Source organism: Atractosteus spatula, chromosome 26 (assembly GCF_055471065.1).
Source record: "Atractosteus spatula isolate fAtrSpa1 chromosome 26, fAtrSpa1.hap1, whole genome shotgun sequence".
Taxonomy (NCBI): domain Eukaryota; kingdom Metazoa; phylum Chordata; class Actinopteri; order Semionotiformes; family Lepisosteidae; genus Atractosteus; species Atractosteus spatula.
In genome coordinates, this window is record NC_142731.1 from 10,357,500 (window position 1) to 10,372,997 (window position 15,498).

General features: G+C 51.8%; 1 protein-coding gene across 1 annotated transcript; it reads right to left on the minus strand.

Moving 5' to 3' along the window:
* Window positions 1–3,055: 3,055 nt before the first annotated feature.
* Window positions 3,056–9,377, minus strand: LOC148814846 (keratin, type I cytoskeletal 42-like). The gene is made up of 8 exons (XM_088906275.1): window positions 8,897–9,377; window positions 8,085–8,167; window positions 6,037–6,193; window positions 5,064–5,225; window positions 4,824–4,949; window positions 3,945–4,165; window positions 3,794–3,816; window positions 3,056–3,666 (listed from the first exon to the last, which is right to left on the minus strand). Exons 1-8 carry the CDS (start codon window positions 9,314–9,316, stop codon window positions 3,563–3,565), a joined length of 1,296 nt encoding a protein of 431 aa, XP_088762401.1. The 5' UTR covers window positions 9,317–9,377; the 3' UTR covers window positions 3,056–3,562.
* Window positions 9,378–15,498: the final 6,121 nt, after the last annotated feature.

The window sequence follows — 15,498 nt, forward strand, 5'->3', positions numbered from 1 at the left end:
TTAATGATATTTACAAGGGGTTTACAACCTGTAGCTGAAGTGTAATTATCTGTGCTGGGACTGTCAGTTTCTAAAATAATGTCTCTGTCCATTCAGTGCTTGGGACAGAGGGGTGATACCATGACAGCAGGAGAAGAAACAAGCCTGTGATCAAGTTTGTGAAATGTCTTGAAATTGAAAACCGATTGTAACATTAGAACCAGGAAAACTTAAAGCGAGGGAAAAGTCAGTTATTGCATTGAGCTGGTAGCATGAGAAGAGCCTGATGATACTTTTGAGAGCCTAAATGATCAAGCTTATCGAGGGGATCTTGTGCAGAGGGTGTTGCATCCGAGACAAGTTTCCAGAACTGATTATTCATGGATGAGAAAACTTGGGAGTTGTTTCTTGGAACTCCTGGCTACTGGATAGACCTGTAATTACAAACAATAAAGCAGACTTGCAGTTTCCTAATATAGGGGCTGACCTTTTAGGTCTTTCAAATTTTCGAAAGCCTACACGAACTTGAAGAGCTGAAGTTCCTTCTGTGTGTGTTTGTAGCAGCTCTTCGCCGTAATCTCTGGCACACTTCTGGGCTGCTGCTAGTCTCTCCTACTCATTGGCAGAATTTTCCCTGCTTAAAGTGGCAATTTCCTTCACCTAAGTACTGGATTCTAAAGACTGTGAAAAGCCCTGCAGGCTCAGGGTGGGTGGGATTTCAGGACTCAGTGCTCCATCAATGTGGATCAGAACAAGGTGTCACAGGAATGTCTTCCCCATCACAGGAAGTCAGAGGGAGATCTTAAGCCGGAGGAACCCTTCGTTTTGCATCTCCTTCGGAGACACATACCACTTACACTCTCCTATGGCCTGCTTAACGAGCTCCCTCTCTCAGCTAATCTCTTCTAATTGTGGTCAGGCAAGCTGTGGTGCAGCACTGCCACACGCCTGTTATGAGATCAGCTGTGCTCTCAACAGCCTCACAGTCTCCCACCACAGCGAAACCACTGCTGAAAAATCCTGACTATAATACACTGTATATTTATACATGCGAGACTCATACAGGAAACCAGCACAAGAAATCTATCTGTGAACTCTGACTTGAAAACAGCAATTAATGTCAGATAATATAGGGCAGGTGAGCAGGCAGAGAATACAAAATGCATTTCTATTTGGTGCACCCTATTTAGTGCCAGTATGTTTAGGAAAATATTTTGTAATTTGTGTACAATTATATTAGAATTTGTTCAGGTGGGCAGCTGCCTCAGCATGTGTAGGCTGCAAAGGAACAAGGCTCCACGACCGAAACGTTGTTTTCTTTCTTCTCTTTTCAGCATGGAATAAACCTATTATTTGTTCCTATGTTATAAGTATTATTATTATATATATAACGTTATAGAACAGTTTTTGTATTTGCTCAGAAAAGAATATCACAAAATACTGTAGAGTACTAGGTTGTATACTGCCACCTGGTGTATAAAAAGTGTCAAACCCCTGACAGCAAGGGCACTCAAACGTACCGTACATTGAGACACGGGCTTGAAGCGCCCTCTAGCGTCCATTCGCCTACTTTGAAATGTGGGCGCAGCCGAGGGTTGACTTTTATCGATTAATGGGCGTATGTGCTCCCTCTGGTGTCAAGTTTGCTGGCTTCGAGTATCATGAATTTGATATTTGCTCTGCTGTTTATTCGGAGCAGTTACACAATTTTGGTTGAAACGGGGAACAATATCCACTGAGTTGGATGTTGTCGTCTTTTTTTTTGCTTTTAGCTCTGAAATCTTTCACAAACACCCATATCAGACAAGCTCTTTAAATAAACTGATTGGTCATGTGGGTCGTTAAGTAATAATATTGAGCAACGTACCAGAGTTGTCTCCTCCAAGTGCGCTGATTGCTTCATCAAATGTGATAATAATAATAATTGCTTACACTTATATAGCGCTTTTCTGGACACTCCACTCAAAGCGCTTTACAGGTAATGGGGATCCCCTCCACCAGCACCAGTGTGCAGCATCCACCTGGATCTATGTATCCAGACCTTTGGGGGCAGGTGATTGCAGGTGACCTCTGAGCTCTGCTGGACAGGAGCTTTCCCAGGGCAGCACCCCTCTGGGGACAGGGCTGGGACCCCGTGGACAGTATACTGTACACACACCCCGGTAGATAGCAGTGCAGTACCCCCAGACACAGTCATCCTGCACTGGCACGGTTTGCCCACTGGTGAGTCCTGAAGGAAGCAGCCCTTCACTTACAGCAGGATTCACACTCGTCCTGTGGCAGCTGACTTCAGCGTCAAAGAGCCCCCTGAGCACCAGGGCCAGCAAGCTACTGTGACTTCCACAGACAGAGACACGGAGTTCATTCCTGAATCATCTTTATTTATCCATCTGCTGCCTATTTGTACCTTTACTAGTTCTGTTGATTTGTAACAATTTAATATAGAAACACCCGAAGAAGGCTCCACAGCCAAAATGTTGCGTTTCTTGTCTTCTCTTTTCAGCATGGAATAAACCTTTACTTGTTCCTTAACTGTTTACTATGATCAATGAAGCAGTAAAGAAACAATTAAGCCTTTTGCTTTAAGAAAAGATGACAAAGGTCATTTCCTAGGTCATCTCCACATTGTCTTTTGAGAAAGAAGAGAAAGAACACAAGAACACAAGAGAAAGAAGAGCTGTCCTCTCACTGGACTCTACCAACCCCTCCATCCATCCTTTCATCCTGGGATTCAGATAGATCAGTACCAGTAGACCCAGAGCCAGCTGTCTCTTTGAAAAGGGGATGATTTGTGTTTGTTAAAAGTGGTAGCAGACAGACCAGCTCTAGAGGGAGGCAAAGAAACAGGTTTTCTAGATCTTGGTTTCTGTCTCGAAAGTCACAGGGGAGTAAAAAAAAACAAACAAGTCCCTCTAGTCCTGAATAACAGACTGGACTCTTGCCAAGCTGATGGGGAAACCAGGAGCAGAGGACATCCACAGGACAGGAGAGGAACCTCAATTACAAAAAGGCTGAAATATTCTGCTCAGCCACACTGTTGAGGAACCTCGTCTGGGACCTTTCACAAACCACCTGAATGAGATCCTCAGATCACTAAGCAATGAGTTAATTGGGTCTAATACCCCCTGTTCAGTATAACCTTTCTTAAGATCTAACTGGTTAATAGTTCTGTTCTTAAAGAGAGTGTTTTAAATTGTTTTAACTGGGAGACGCCCAGTTCCGGTCCTGCCTCCAAGCTTCCATTTAGGTCTTAACGAGCCAGGTGAGCTGATTATTGGCTAAACTGGAGCAGTTTAACAGCTTTTCCTATCTCTTAAGGTGCTGACTTGCTTTTAAAACTATACAACCTGTGCAGAGGCACAAGCCCCTCTGAACTACACATTAAGTACATCTAGTTGACCCTGCAAATTAAGGGCTGGGGTTTACAGGGAGACCTCGTGAGCTGTTGACACATGTAGAGAGACGCTAGAGACCAGAGCTGGGGAGCCCCGAGCTGGGGAAGACAAGGTGTTGTGTAATTGGTAGGAGGTCAGAGGTCCACCAGGTGTGGGCTGGTCAGTGGAGCTGGGAAGGGGGGGTTGGTTTAGATCTTCTGCACCACCTCCTCCACCCGGGAGGACACCACCCGCCCATCCACCACCTCCTCCACGATGGTCTGGACTTTCCGGGTCGTGCTCACCGTGATCTCTGCAACACAGCCGCCGGCCAGAAACAGCAATCAGCACACGTTCAGCAGGGGAGGAGCTGGCCGGTTAATAATGGGCACAGAGACGAGACCGCTCCCCACCCAGACAGGGGGAGGGGTGCCACTTACCCTTCGCCTGCTGCGCGACGCTCCTGCAACCACAGAAAAGGAAAGAGGAAGTCAGTACGTTTGCACGCTCGCGCGCTGAACGAGCGGCACTAACTCTGCCAGCCTAACTCCACCCTGCCTGCCGCCCTCCGTCTTCAGCCCCGCGCGTTACCTGCTGTCCTCCCCGTCCAGCAGGCGGCGGTACATGGAGATCTCCCGCTCCAGGCGCGTCTTGATGTCCAGCAGGGCCTGGTACTCCTCGCCGTGCCGCGCGGCGTCGCCCCGGACCTGTGCCAGCTCCCCCTCCAGGCGGTGGACCACGCCCTGCAGCCGGGCCAGCTCCTCGCCGCGCCGCTCGGCTGTCTCCCGCAGGGTGGCCTCCAGCGCGGCTTTCTGAGGGGACAGAGCGAGGGTCAGCGCTGCCCTTCCACTCTGGTTGGAGCCCCTGGGCGCCGAGCTCTGCTTGCAGCTGCCCGACACTGATCATCACCCAGTTCCCCTCTCACGGCTCAAACTGGAGCTCCGCTTAAAACAAACAAGAAACACGCTTGCGTGTCCGAGTCCAGAACCAAATTCAGCCGAGAAGCACCAGTCTGGCTCTAATAACAATTATAATTAATAATAATTGCTTACACTTATATAGCGCTTTTCTGGACACTCCACTCAAAGCGCTGTACAGGTAATGGGAATCTCCTCCACCAGCACCAGTGTGCAGCCCCACCTGGATGATGCGACGGCAGCCATAGTGCGCCAGAACGCTCCCCACACACCAGCTCTCAGTGGGGAGGAGAGCAGAGTAATGAAGCCAGTTCAGAGATGGGGATTATTAGGAGGCCATGATTTGGCCAAGACACCAGGGTAATACCCCTACTCTTTTTTCGAGAAACGCCCTGGGATTTTTAATGACCACAGAGAGTCAGGACCTCGGTTTTACGTCTCTAGTCTAAAACCATTCCAGACAGCTCTGTTTCTGCGTGCTGCGGCTCCGGGGCTTTGGTATTAGTGCCACTGTGAGGAAGGTCAGTCACAAGGCAGCGTTCTGGCCACCCACCAGGCTGAGGAGGGACTGCAGCTCGATCTCCAGACCCTGGATGGCGCGCTTCAGCTCGGAGATCTCCGACTTGCTGGACTGCAGAGCCTCTGTGCTCACTGACACCTGCTGGCTTAGGGCATCAAACTGTGGAGAGAGAGAGAGGAGAGCGATTTCTGAGCTGGAGAAAGTGGTGAGGTTTCTGGGCCAAGCGCACAGGGTGCCAGCAGCTGGCCCATCCCCGCGGGCCGCGAGTCGCACCTTGCCCCTGTACCAGCCCTCCATGTCCCGGCGGTTCTTCTCGGCGATGCCCTCGTACTGCGCCCGGATCTCCTGCAGCACCTCCATCAGGTCCTGCTGGGGCGCCGCGTCCACCTCCACGCTGACCTGGCCGCCCAGCTGAGAGCGCAGCACCAGCAGCTCCTGCAGGGCGAGAGAGCGCGGGTTCGAGCTCACTGCATCCTTCGCCACTGAGCTGTCGGGGTAGCAGGGCCTGATGGGGTTGATGAGCTGTACAGATCAGAACCCCATGAACGAAAGGCTGATTTATTTTGATGGGTTTGGGAGAATTCCATCCTTCCAAAAGATCCATAAAAATCTGATTATTATTGCTTATGCTTATATAGTGCTTTTCTGGACACTCCACTCAAAGTGCTTTACAGGTAATGGGGATCCCCTCCACCACCACCAGTGTGCAGCCCCACCTGGATGATGCTCCAGTCTGCTCCCCACACACCAGCTCGCAGTGGGGAGGAGCAGAGTGATGAAGCCAGTTCAGAGATGGGGATTATTAGGAGGCCATGATGGGTAAAGGCCAGGGGGAGATCTGCCAGGACACTGGGGTTACACCCCTACTTTTTGAGAAACGCCCTGGGATTTTTAGTGACCAGAGAGAGTCAGGACCTTGGTTTTACGTCTCATCCAAAGAATGGAGCCTTTTTACAGTACAGTGTCCCCATTGCTATAATAGGAGCGTTAGGACCCACACTAACCGCAGGGTGAGCGCCCCCTACTGGCCCCACTAACACCTCTTCCAGCAACAACCTTAGCTGTCCCAGGAGTCTCCCCTCCAGGTACTGGCCAGGCTCCCACCTGCTGAGCTCTTGGGAGCTGCAGGGCGACACGGCCGTGATCTGTGCTGAGAATCAGGAGGAGAGGTGGATGGGGCTGTGGAAAGGCGAGGTGACCGTGAATGCCCTGTTGTTGTATAAACTCGAGGCCCCGCGTCCCTCACCTCCTGGTGGTTCTTCTTCAGGTAGATGAGCTCCTCCTGCAGCGCCTCCACCTGGGCCTCCAGGGCCGAGCGGGTCAGCGTCAGGTCGTCCAGGACGCGCCGCAGGCCGACGACGTCGGCCTCCACCGACTGGCGCAGGGCCAGCTCTGCCTCGTACCTGCGGACCGGGGAGCGCGACGATGAGCGCCGGTGCGTTGACGCAGCCCGCGCACAGGCGCTCGAAGGGCTTGAGCTGAAGAGCTGGCTCGGGTGGAGACGAGGGGTGCCTGATCGCTGGGGGTGGACAGTATTGGGGCAGGAGCCGTGGATCTGTGTTGGGACCAGTGCCCTTCCTCATTATAACACCCCAGTTCTGGGTAGGGGTTAGTCATCACAGCTGGAGGCCTCATTCATGTATTCAAATCCTTCAAGGGCAACCAGCTGATCCCCAGAGGACATCAGTGAAGAGCTTAACAACTAAAACTACGAGCAGGAGACAGTACGCTTGCCAGTGGTAGGGTCAGTAACCAGTTACCCAGCCATGTTATTGAAGCCGATACCCTGGCTTCTTACAAGACCCGTCCACTTGAGCTCCTCAGATCAGTCAGCTACTAGCTAATCGCAGGAGGTACATGGGTTGAACGACTTATTTGTAAGCTATTTTAAAACGCGCTCCTCGCGTCAGATCAGATTCGGCGACTTGGCTGTGTTCTGATCCAATAAGGGATTAACAGTAGGCAAGAGGGGCCCATTTGTTTTTCTATACCGTTATTACTTTTTGTTACAGTAATTGCAGTCCGCCGACGAAACAGCGCTCCCTCCGAGAATGATGTCAGAAGACGCCGAGCACTGCGATCCCCGGGAGACCAAAACAAAGGCGAAGGAATCTGCCTTCAGGCACGGGCTGTGTCCCGTGCCGCCAGCAGGCGGAGCCAGAGCACCGTGAGGGAGGGAGCTCTGCGCTGCCCAACAGCGGCTCCGTCACTCCAGACGCCCGGCAGGTTAAAGCCTGAGGAGGCAGTTCCGGCCACTTCCGGGAGGGGAGGCGGGCGGTTTGGGTGATTTGAAGAATTTCAACAATGCAGACCTGCCAGGACAGGGCAAGCTAATGGCACCTTTCTTTCTGCCAGGGTTCCTTTGGCAACAGTTTAGAATTTCTCCACTCTAAACTGGTTCTGTGACTGTGGAGTAATTGCATTTGGTATTCATAGTTTAAGGAAATGATCACCGAGTGTTTTCTTGTATCCCAGGGGCAACTTTGTGGCTGTTTCTTCCAGGAAAATTACACAAAAAGCATTAAAGACAGTCAAGTGGGAGGCTTGTATAAGATTCCTCACAGCAGCCAGATGCTCTGCCCAGGCCTGGTGCCTTGAACCTTCCTCAGCGCTGGAGAGACTGGGGAAGATTCAAGAGAGAGCTCTGGGGTCACTTAATATGACCAATATGACCACTTAACATGACTTAATATGATAATATGACCAAAAAACTACCCCTTCTTTTTTGTACACTTCTCTTAGGCCTTGTGTTCTTATTTGTCGCATTCACTATTTCCAAAATTAAAGACCGAACACTTCAGCCCAAACTCCTGCTGCGCTCTTGTCATCTGGACTCATTCCTGACAAGACAGCGCCCTGCCGGGACCCTCGGCCCCTCTGTCCCCCCCCCCACCAGACAGGACAGCACCCTGCCGGGACCCTCGGCCCATCTGTCCCCCCCCACACAGGACAGCGCCCTGCCGGGCCCCTCGGCCCCTCTGTCCCCCCCCCCCCCAGACAGGACAGCACCCTGCCGGGACCCTCGGCCCATCTGTCCCCCCCCACACAGGACAGCGCCCTGCCGGGGACCCTCGGCCCCTCTGTCCCCCCCAGACAGGACAGAGCCCTGCCGAGACCCTCGCCCTCTCTCTCGCCCCCCCAGACAGGACAGCGCCCTGCCGGGACCCTCGCCCTCTCTCAAGCCCCCCCCAGACAGGACAGCGCCCTGCCGGGACCCTCGCCCTCTCTCAAGCCCCCCCCCAGCTGGCTCAGCCCGGCTCTCCGCACAGCCACTCCGAGCCGGCGAGGGCTCACTTGACTTTGAAGTCATCGGAGGCCAGTCGGGCGTTGTCGATCTGCAGGATGATCTTGGCGTTCATCTGGGTCATGGCGCTGATCTGGGAACGAGTCGGAGAACAGCGAGAATGTAACTGGTCAACAACGGCCACCTGATTCCAGCAGCGAGGAAGACAGAAATATTATACCAGACAGAAATACAATATCACCACAGCCCTGTTCCTATTTCTCTTCAGCCCTGTTGGCCTGGGCCGTTTCTTGCTAGACCTCTCACAAGTCAAGCACCCCGAATCCCCCCGAAGCTCTCCGGCTGCCTGGGCGCAGTCAGGCGTGTTCAGCAGGGTGTGTGGTGCCGGCCGTGGGAAACGCAGGACGCTGCAGATCAGCCAGCGGGTCTCCGCTGAGTCCCCTGACAAACACGACGCCGGCTCTGTTATACTGAGGGGATAGCGCCTTTTGTCCGTCGGCATGAGGAGACAGTCGGCTGGCCGACTTTGAAATGAGATCTGGATCCAACTCGTCTTTCTGGTTCAGCAGCCGCTGAGAAAGAGGGAGACGGGACCGTTCGAGGGGTCGTTTTCATTCGTTTGACCACGTCATTCATTTTTGTTCTCAGAACACACGTAACATTTGTCTCGGAGCCTCTAATGATCCGATAAGAAGCAAAGCCCAGAGTTGTGGACGGCGTTCATACTTGTGGAACCCAGCACAGTGCAGTTACAATTTTCCTAATAGACACGGGGAACCTGATCTTTCCTCTCTCAGCCACACAGGTCACACAGACAGAGCTCTCAAACCCTGCTCCCCCGCCCCCCCCTCTCCGTCCTCACCTGCTTGCGCAGGTCGGCGATGGTCTTCTCGTAGGCGCTGTAGTCCCGGGCGACCGGCGCTCTCTTCTCGTACCACTCCCGGATCTTCCGCTCCAGGTCGCCGTTAGCGGCCTCCAGCGAGCGCACCTTCTCCAGGTAGGTGGCCAGGCGGTCGTTCAGGTTCTGCATGGTGGCCTTGCCGTCGGCGCCGATCAGGCTGCTGCAGCTGCCCGCGGAGGAGCCCCCGCCGCCGCCGCCGTACAAGGTCAGGGGCATCGAGAGACTGGAGGTGGAGATGCGGGTCGTGGGCGTGATGCCGCCCAGGCTGCTCGCCTTGCGCACGAGGCCGGTGAGCGAGCTCAGCCGAGAGGAAGGTTTGATCAGCTGGGAAAAGCGCTCGGGCATCGGGTAAGCCGGCTCCGGGAGGCTGTACACAGACATCTTACCGGGTGGGAAGAGGCGCTGAACTGCAGACTGTTAGCTTTGCCTGTAGAAGCGGAGAAACCAGTTTCCGTGCTTTTAGAGTATTTTATACGCCCTGGGGGGGTGAGCACCTGGCCTGGCTCTCGATAGGCCGTTGTCACCGTCACTTCTGTCTCGATCCTATTGCCCGCCCGGGACACGGAGACGGCGTGGGAAAAGGCGGGCTGAGCGACATCCCGGCATCGCTGGAGAGAGAGAGAGACAGTGCCCGGGGACGGCTCAGCCACCCTGCCGGACTCCCCCTGCGGGAACAGTCCCGCCACGGTTCTCACGCGAACAGCGGCACGAGGGGAGAAGCGACCGAATCCACAGACGAGCGAGCGACTCGTCTCGGCAGAAGGCGCGTGAGAGGGCGCGGCGATGACACGTGGCCGCGCAGGAGACCAGCAGAAGAAAGAATCGTCACCGGTTGATAGCTGGCAATGAGCGTCAACTATACTTCGCGTTTAAGCTTTTATTTCGCCACGTACAGTAGGTTAATTGGGGGCAGTTTGTGCAATACCCTCCAGAAGCAAAGTGACAATGTATTTCACTAGGAAAAACACCGCCCAAGAGTTGTGCGGACTGAAAGGTCTATGCAGTGTTTTACTCACAATAAAACTTGGCTCAGCTGAGGGCTAAACTCCTGGTCAGAGGACGAGGAGACTTCGACTCCCGTGGCAGTGGGGAGTGATCAAGGGGGCAGCTCCAGAGTGGAGGTGGGATGCGAGGAAGGGGGTTGGGGGGGGGACATTACGTATAGAATTTATAATTCTATACTCCTAATTCTTTAGGTGAGGAAATGGCGTCAGGAGCGATTACGAATTATTGACAGCTGAGGCTGATTGAGCTCGGCTGTTGTCATCCCTCCCGAACCTTCGTTAATAAACTCCATTTATTTTTGCTTCAGTCAAGCAATGTGCATTAGTGATCACGAGGTTAGCACGAATGATAAATACAATATACTGCATGCTTCATTTTTGGGTGAACATTTGATCATTTGAGTACAGTGATCTCACAAGACTGTGCTGGGACACGTTGACTTTGAGCGCGTTTCAGGGGTAAAGTCTCCTGGCTGCAGGTTGGGACTCTCGTCCTGTGTGTCTCAGGTTTTCTCTGAATTCTCTCCCTGCCAATCTGGTTCACCTGTTTTTGATTTTAAATTCCTCTTTAGATCTTTGCTCAAGTTTCTACCAGACAGTCGCGGATCATGTATTTGTTGTTGTATTGAATCATTTTTATTGCTCGGGGTTGTTGAGTGAATATGTCCTTTGCTGACTTTTCTGGTTAAATATACCTACTGACTATGGCTTAAAATCAGATGACAGGTTGGTCGGTGGATAGATTTATAAGCCCAGTGATGGAGGACGAGCGCCTCTCTCCGCTCCGGGAGTTCTGCGCGGCGTGATGTGGCGCCGAGACCCCGTCTGTAACCCGGACCCGCGGCGCTGTGGGAGCCCTGCGCGCGGGCCGACCCCTGTTGCCATGGCGGCCTGCGTTCGCAAGCACGTGCTCGTGTTTCTGAGGCGTCCCGCTCCGGAAAAGCAAGCCGGCGAAACTGGGACAGCCGCGCGCCGAGTGTCCGGGCGGGACGCTGCAGGTCGGGTTGGACTGAGAGTTTCACTTCAGCGGCAGGGAGGGGCCGAGCCTGACGCTGTGAAATACAGCACTTCACATTCTCGTCGTTAATAATGAATGAACTTGATTACAATTTACAATGCAGTTGTGTCCTGTGTGAAATTTCTGAATGCTTGCCTGCATGACTGGACCCGAGGTGGGTTTAGTGCTGGACTGAGATCCTCCTGAGGCCAAGAGCTGCTGTATGAGCTCATCGCCACAGCACAGTGGTCCAGTTCTCACAGTGTCCACGCCCACCACACTGATAGTAACCCCCCGCATCAAAGTCTGCACAAGACCCAGCTGCATTCTTCCTCATGCTGTGTTGTTGAGGTCTGCTCCCAGTTATGCCTGGTGTTCAGCCTCAGCTGGTCCTCGAGAGCAACATTCCTACAAATTGTACAGGAAACATAAACTCCCCAGTGATTAAAGGCTTAGTCGTTGATAAACAAACAAACAACTAACTCCAGGACAGGCTCACTACTGACCTGCTTTTCCAGTCCTGCACTGCAACTGGAGAGCTACTGACGCCCATCCTGTGTGACTATAAGAAACACCCCGCAAATTAAAAACCAAATAAACCCACAGCAGGGGGCATGGAGGCTATCATTCCTGCCTCAGGGCACTGGGGCCCTGGGTTCAGTTCCTGGGGTGCTGTCTGTGTGGAGTTTGCATGTTCTTCCCATGTTCACAGGGGTTTCCTTCAGGTGCTCCAGTGTCCAAAGACATGCTGGGAGTTGATTGGCTTCTGGGATCCCAGTGTGTCTGTGTGATTTCTGGTTTGTAAAACTGAGCGCTTGATTGATTTTCCTGAAGCAGAACTGGTGCAGAATAGACTCATCATGGTGAGATCTGCCCCGTGTTTACCACACTCAAAACCCTTGATTTTTAGTGTACTTTTTTATCTCCTATCATTGTTGCTTTCTTACTGTTAAGCACTTTTTGAAGTTCTTTTTAAAGGCGCTATATAAAGTTATTATTATTGTCGTGAGACAGACAGTGACAGTGAGCACATCCAGAGTACGGGCAGCACCGTGGGTGACGTCGCTGTTATCTCATCAATCGCAAAACACGGCAAAGTGTTTTTTTTAGTGGGGTGTCTCCATTCATCTCGGGATAAAACTTGGAGTTCGAAAACATCAGAGGGTTTTGCAAGACATTATACTTATTTCAATCATCAAAGTGTTGGCTCGGGCCACGGACAACTGGTTGGCTTTTTGTCACGAGGCGAAGGGGGACCCCTGCCCCCGTCCCCCGCGAGCTCTCCACCCGTCCGCGAGCTGCTCCGCGCGGGTGACGTGGCTGTGCGCACGGCGTCCCCACGGCAACAGAGAAGAACGATTATGCAAATGACCCATCGATGTTTCCGTACGCTATTTACATTAACATGGCACACTTCGAAGGATGTGCAGGGAGGCAATCAGACCGGTGTTGGGCGACTGCGTGTTTATTAGCAGGTTACAGCGCTCCCAGCCTCGCGCGCAATACGGGAAGGGTCGCTCGCCCGGGTCCTCAGGGTCAGGGGTCCTCAGGGTCAGGGTGCAGCCCCGCCTGCTCCACACTGACCACAGCCCCTGGCGAGGGGCCGGCAGAAGACAGACACGACCACGCTGTCAGTCCCCGGGCTTCCCCGCACACCTCATGAAATCTGACGCAACGTAGTAGACGACATAGATGTTGCCGTTTTGCAGTTACTCCTCCGGTCAGAATTCAAATCCCAGCTTCTGGAAAAACCCGCCGCGCACCAGTCCCACTCACCCCCAGCGCGAGCTCAGTACGGGTTTCCTTTTATATTGTAACGCTACGGGGGTTCACGTGGGCGCCCTCGCCGCTGCCGCATCAGGTCGGCCCCCCCACCGTTGGGGACTCGTACCCGGGCCTCCGGCGTCACTCAACAGGGACCCAGCCTCTTGAGCCAAAGGGAAATCTCCCCTCAGCCCAGCGGCTGCGGCCCCTGCTATTCACAGGTAAGGGCGGTGACGTCACCGCTCTGGTAAGCCAGCTCTCGCAAGCAGTGGAGGCCGTATGCGTTACAGTATTATAACGCAGGTTTTGCTGTTTTTCGTGCCTAGTTCCCGTCCAAACTACCGGAGCGCTTATGTTTTGAAACTGAGGAATAAAAATGGTTGTGTTTAAACTGACATTCAGTTTGTGGATAGGTTTCCCTTTTCAGGTTTGTTGTTCGTTATTGATTTTGAGGTGAAATGGGTATTTCCAGAATACTAAGAAAAACCCACAGTGAACTCCCGGGACATAAGCGAATCTCTGCAGAACATCTGTAATGGGACAAAACCCACGATTAATATAATAATCATAAACTTTATTGTATATAGCGCCTTTAAAGGTGGCTTCTCAAAGCGCCTTGTAGAATGACCACCAAAAAAGACGCAAGATGAGCAGGATGAGGATACACAGAGGAGACAGTGGACGGTGGTTCTGAATACAGTAGGAGCAGAGGGGGTAAGGAACAGAACCAAAGGATGAAGACAAATTTGAAAAACAATTGCGAACATTAACAAACACATATCTCGTAGCGAACGAAATGAGAATTGATCTCCATGCTCTTGACACGTTTACGCCTCCTTTGATAAGAATAGTTTCTGCTTGAAGAATATACATTGAAAATGCGATAAAAACGAAAGGTCATGCTAAGTTTGACATTTTCGAACATTAGTTTCTCTGCTTTTGTTCATTAAAAATAAATGTTCACTTTTAACTTTTAATTGTCGAGTTTTCGCCAAGAGGCGAATAGCAGAGCTTAATGAGCTGGTTTAACCTTGGGAAACATGAAGCACCTTGTAGGATCTGTGTTTACGGAGATTCATATGAACTGTATTAATATCGTGTTTATCGATCCACAGGCGTGAGCCCCGAGCTCGGCGCCCAGGCGCTGTCGGCAGTGACCCGCTCACAGGGAGCGCCGCTCCTGTCGTCTCGCTGCAGGACTTCAGGGTGCTCCCGACTCTGAGAAAAACCCGGAATGCAAACTTCACCGAGATAAGAAAAACCTTGAGGATCAAAGGGAGAAAGCCAAAAAGACTCTCGCCGCCCCCTGCTGTGCGGGCTGCGGTACTGCGTCATCGCCCTTATCAACTCTAATAATACTAATTGGACACTCCACTCAAAGCGCTTTACAGGTAATGGGGATCCCCTCCACCACCACCAGTGTGCAGCCCCACCTGGATGATGTGATGGCAGCCATAGTGCATCAGAACGCTCCCCACACACCAGCTCTCAGTGGGGAGGAGAGCAGAGTGATGAAGCCAATTCATAGATGGGGATTATTAGGAGGCCATGATTGGTAAGGGCCAATGGGAAATTTGGCCAGGACACCAGGGTTACACCCCTACTCTTTTCGAGAAGAACCCTGGGATTTTTAATGAGCACAGAGAGTCAGGACCTCAGTTTTACATCTCATCCGAAGGACGGCGCCTGTTTACAGTATAGTGTCCCCGTCACTATACTGGGGAATTAGGACCCACATGGATCACAGGGTGAGCGCCCCCTGCTGGCCCCACTAACACCTCTTCCAGCAGCAACCTTAGTTTTTCCCAGGAGGTCTCTCATCCAGGTACTGACCAGGCTCACACCTGTTGAGCTCCAGTGGGCTGCCAGCTGGGAGCTGCAGAGTGATATGGCTGCTGGCTACGACTACATAACTCTACTCGGGTCCCAGTCCGTCCGCAGAGCTGGAAATACAGACATGCGCGCTTTCTCCATGTGGGTATACTACACATGCATGCTTTATTTACTGGTTTTAGTTAATCATTTAATAGGATCCAAGCCACAAGCTATTGGAATGGCTGTTGAGTTTGGACGTTAATGGGAGGCTTATAAAACAGATTAAGGATTTTCTAACAGGTCTCCCACAGCGGGTTCTTCTGAACAATACATTTTCAAAGGACATTGTTTTAAATACTGGAGTTCCCCGGGGCTGTTTTGTTACCTTTACTATTTTCCATCTATATAAATGAAATGAAAATGCAGGGGACTTGTTCATCTATAACTCGGGTGTTATTGTAGCTGCAGGGTAAAACACTGCCTGTGAGGATGGGAACTGGATGGAGACGGATGTTCTCTGTGCAGTTCATTTCTGAACAGTCAGATTGACACTTGCTGCGTTCTGCCTCTCTCTGCCTAACATCTCCCCTTTTCTCCAGTCACGCTGTCCTGTAACAGAAAACAAAGGTCTATCAACGTAAACCTACAATGTAAATCTACAAACTGAAATAAGAGAATTCTATAGACTATATTTTCAACTGCATAACTAAATAAAAGAACAATAATTCTGAACATAAGCTTACAATATGGCCCTCATAGGATTGTGTACTGGGGATGATGGTGAAGGGGTGGAGAATCACTTTGACCAGATGAGTAAACTGGGAAGGTGGTGTGAGTTGAGCTTCATATTAATGCAGATGACACCAAAAAACTGGATACTTGTGATAGTAACACACATCATCAGCAGTGCCTTACCATCCATCCAGGAAATCTACAACACCAGGAGTCTGAAAAAAGCCACCAAAATTATGTCTGACCCCACT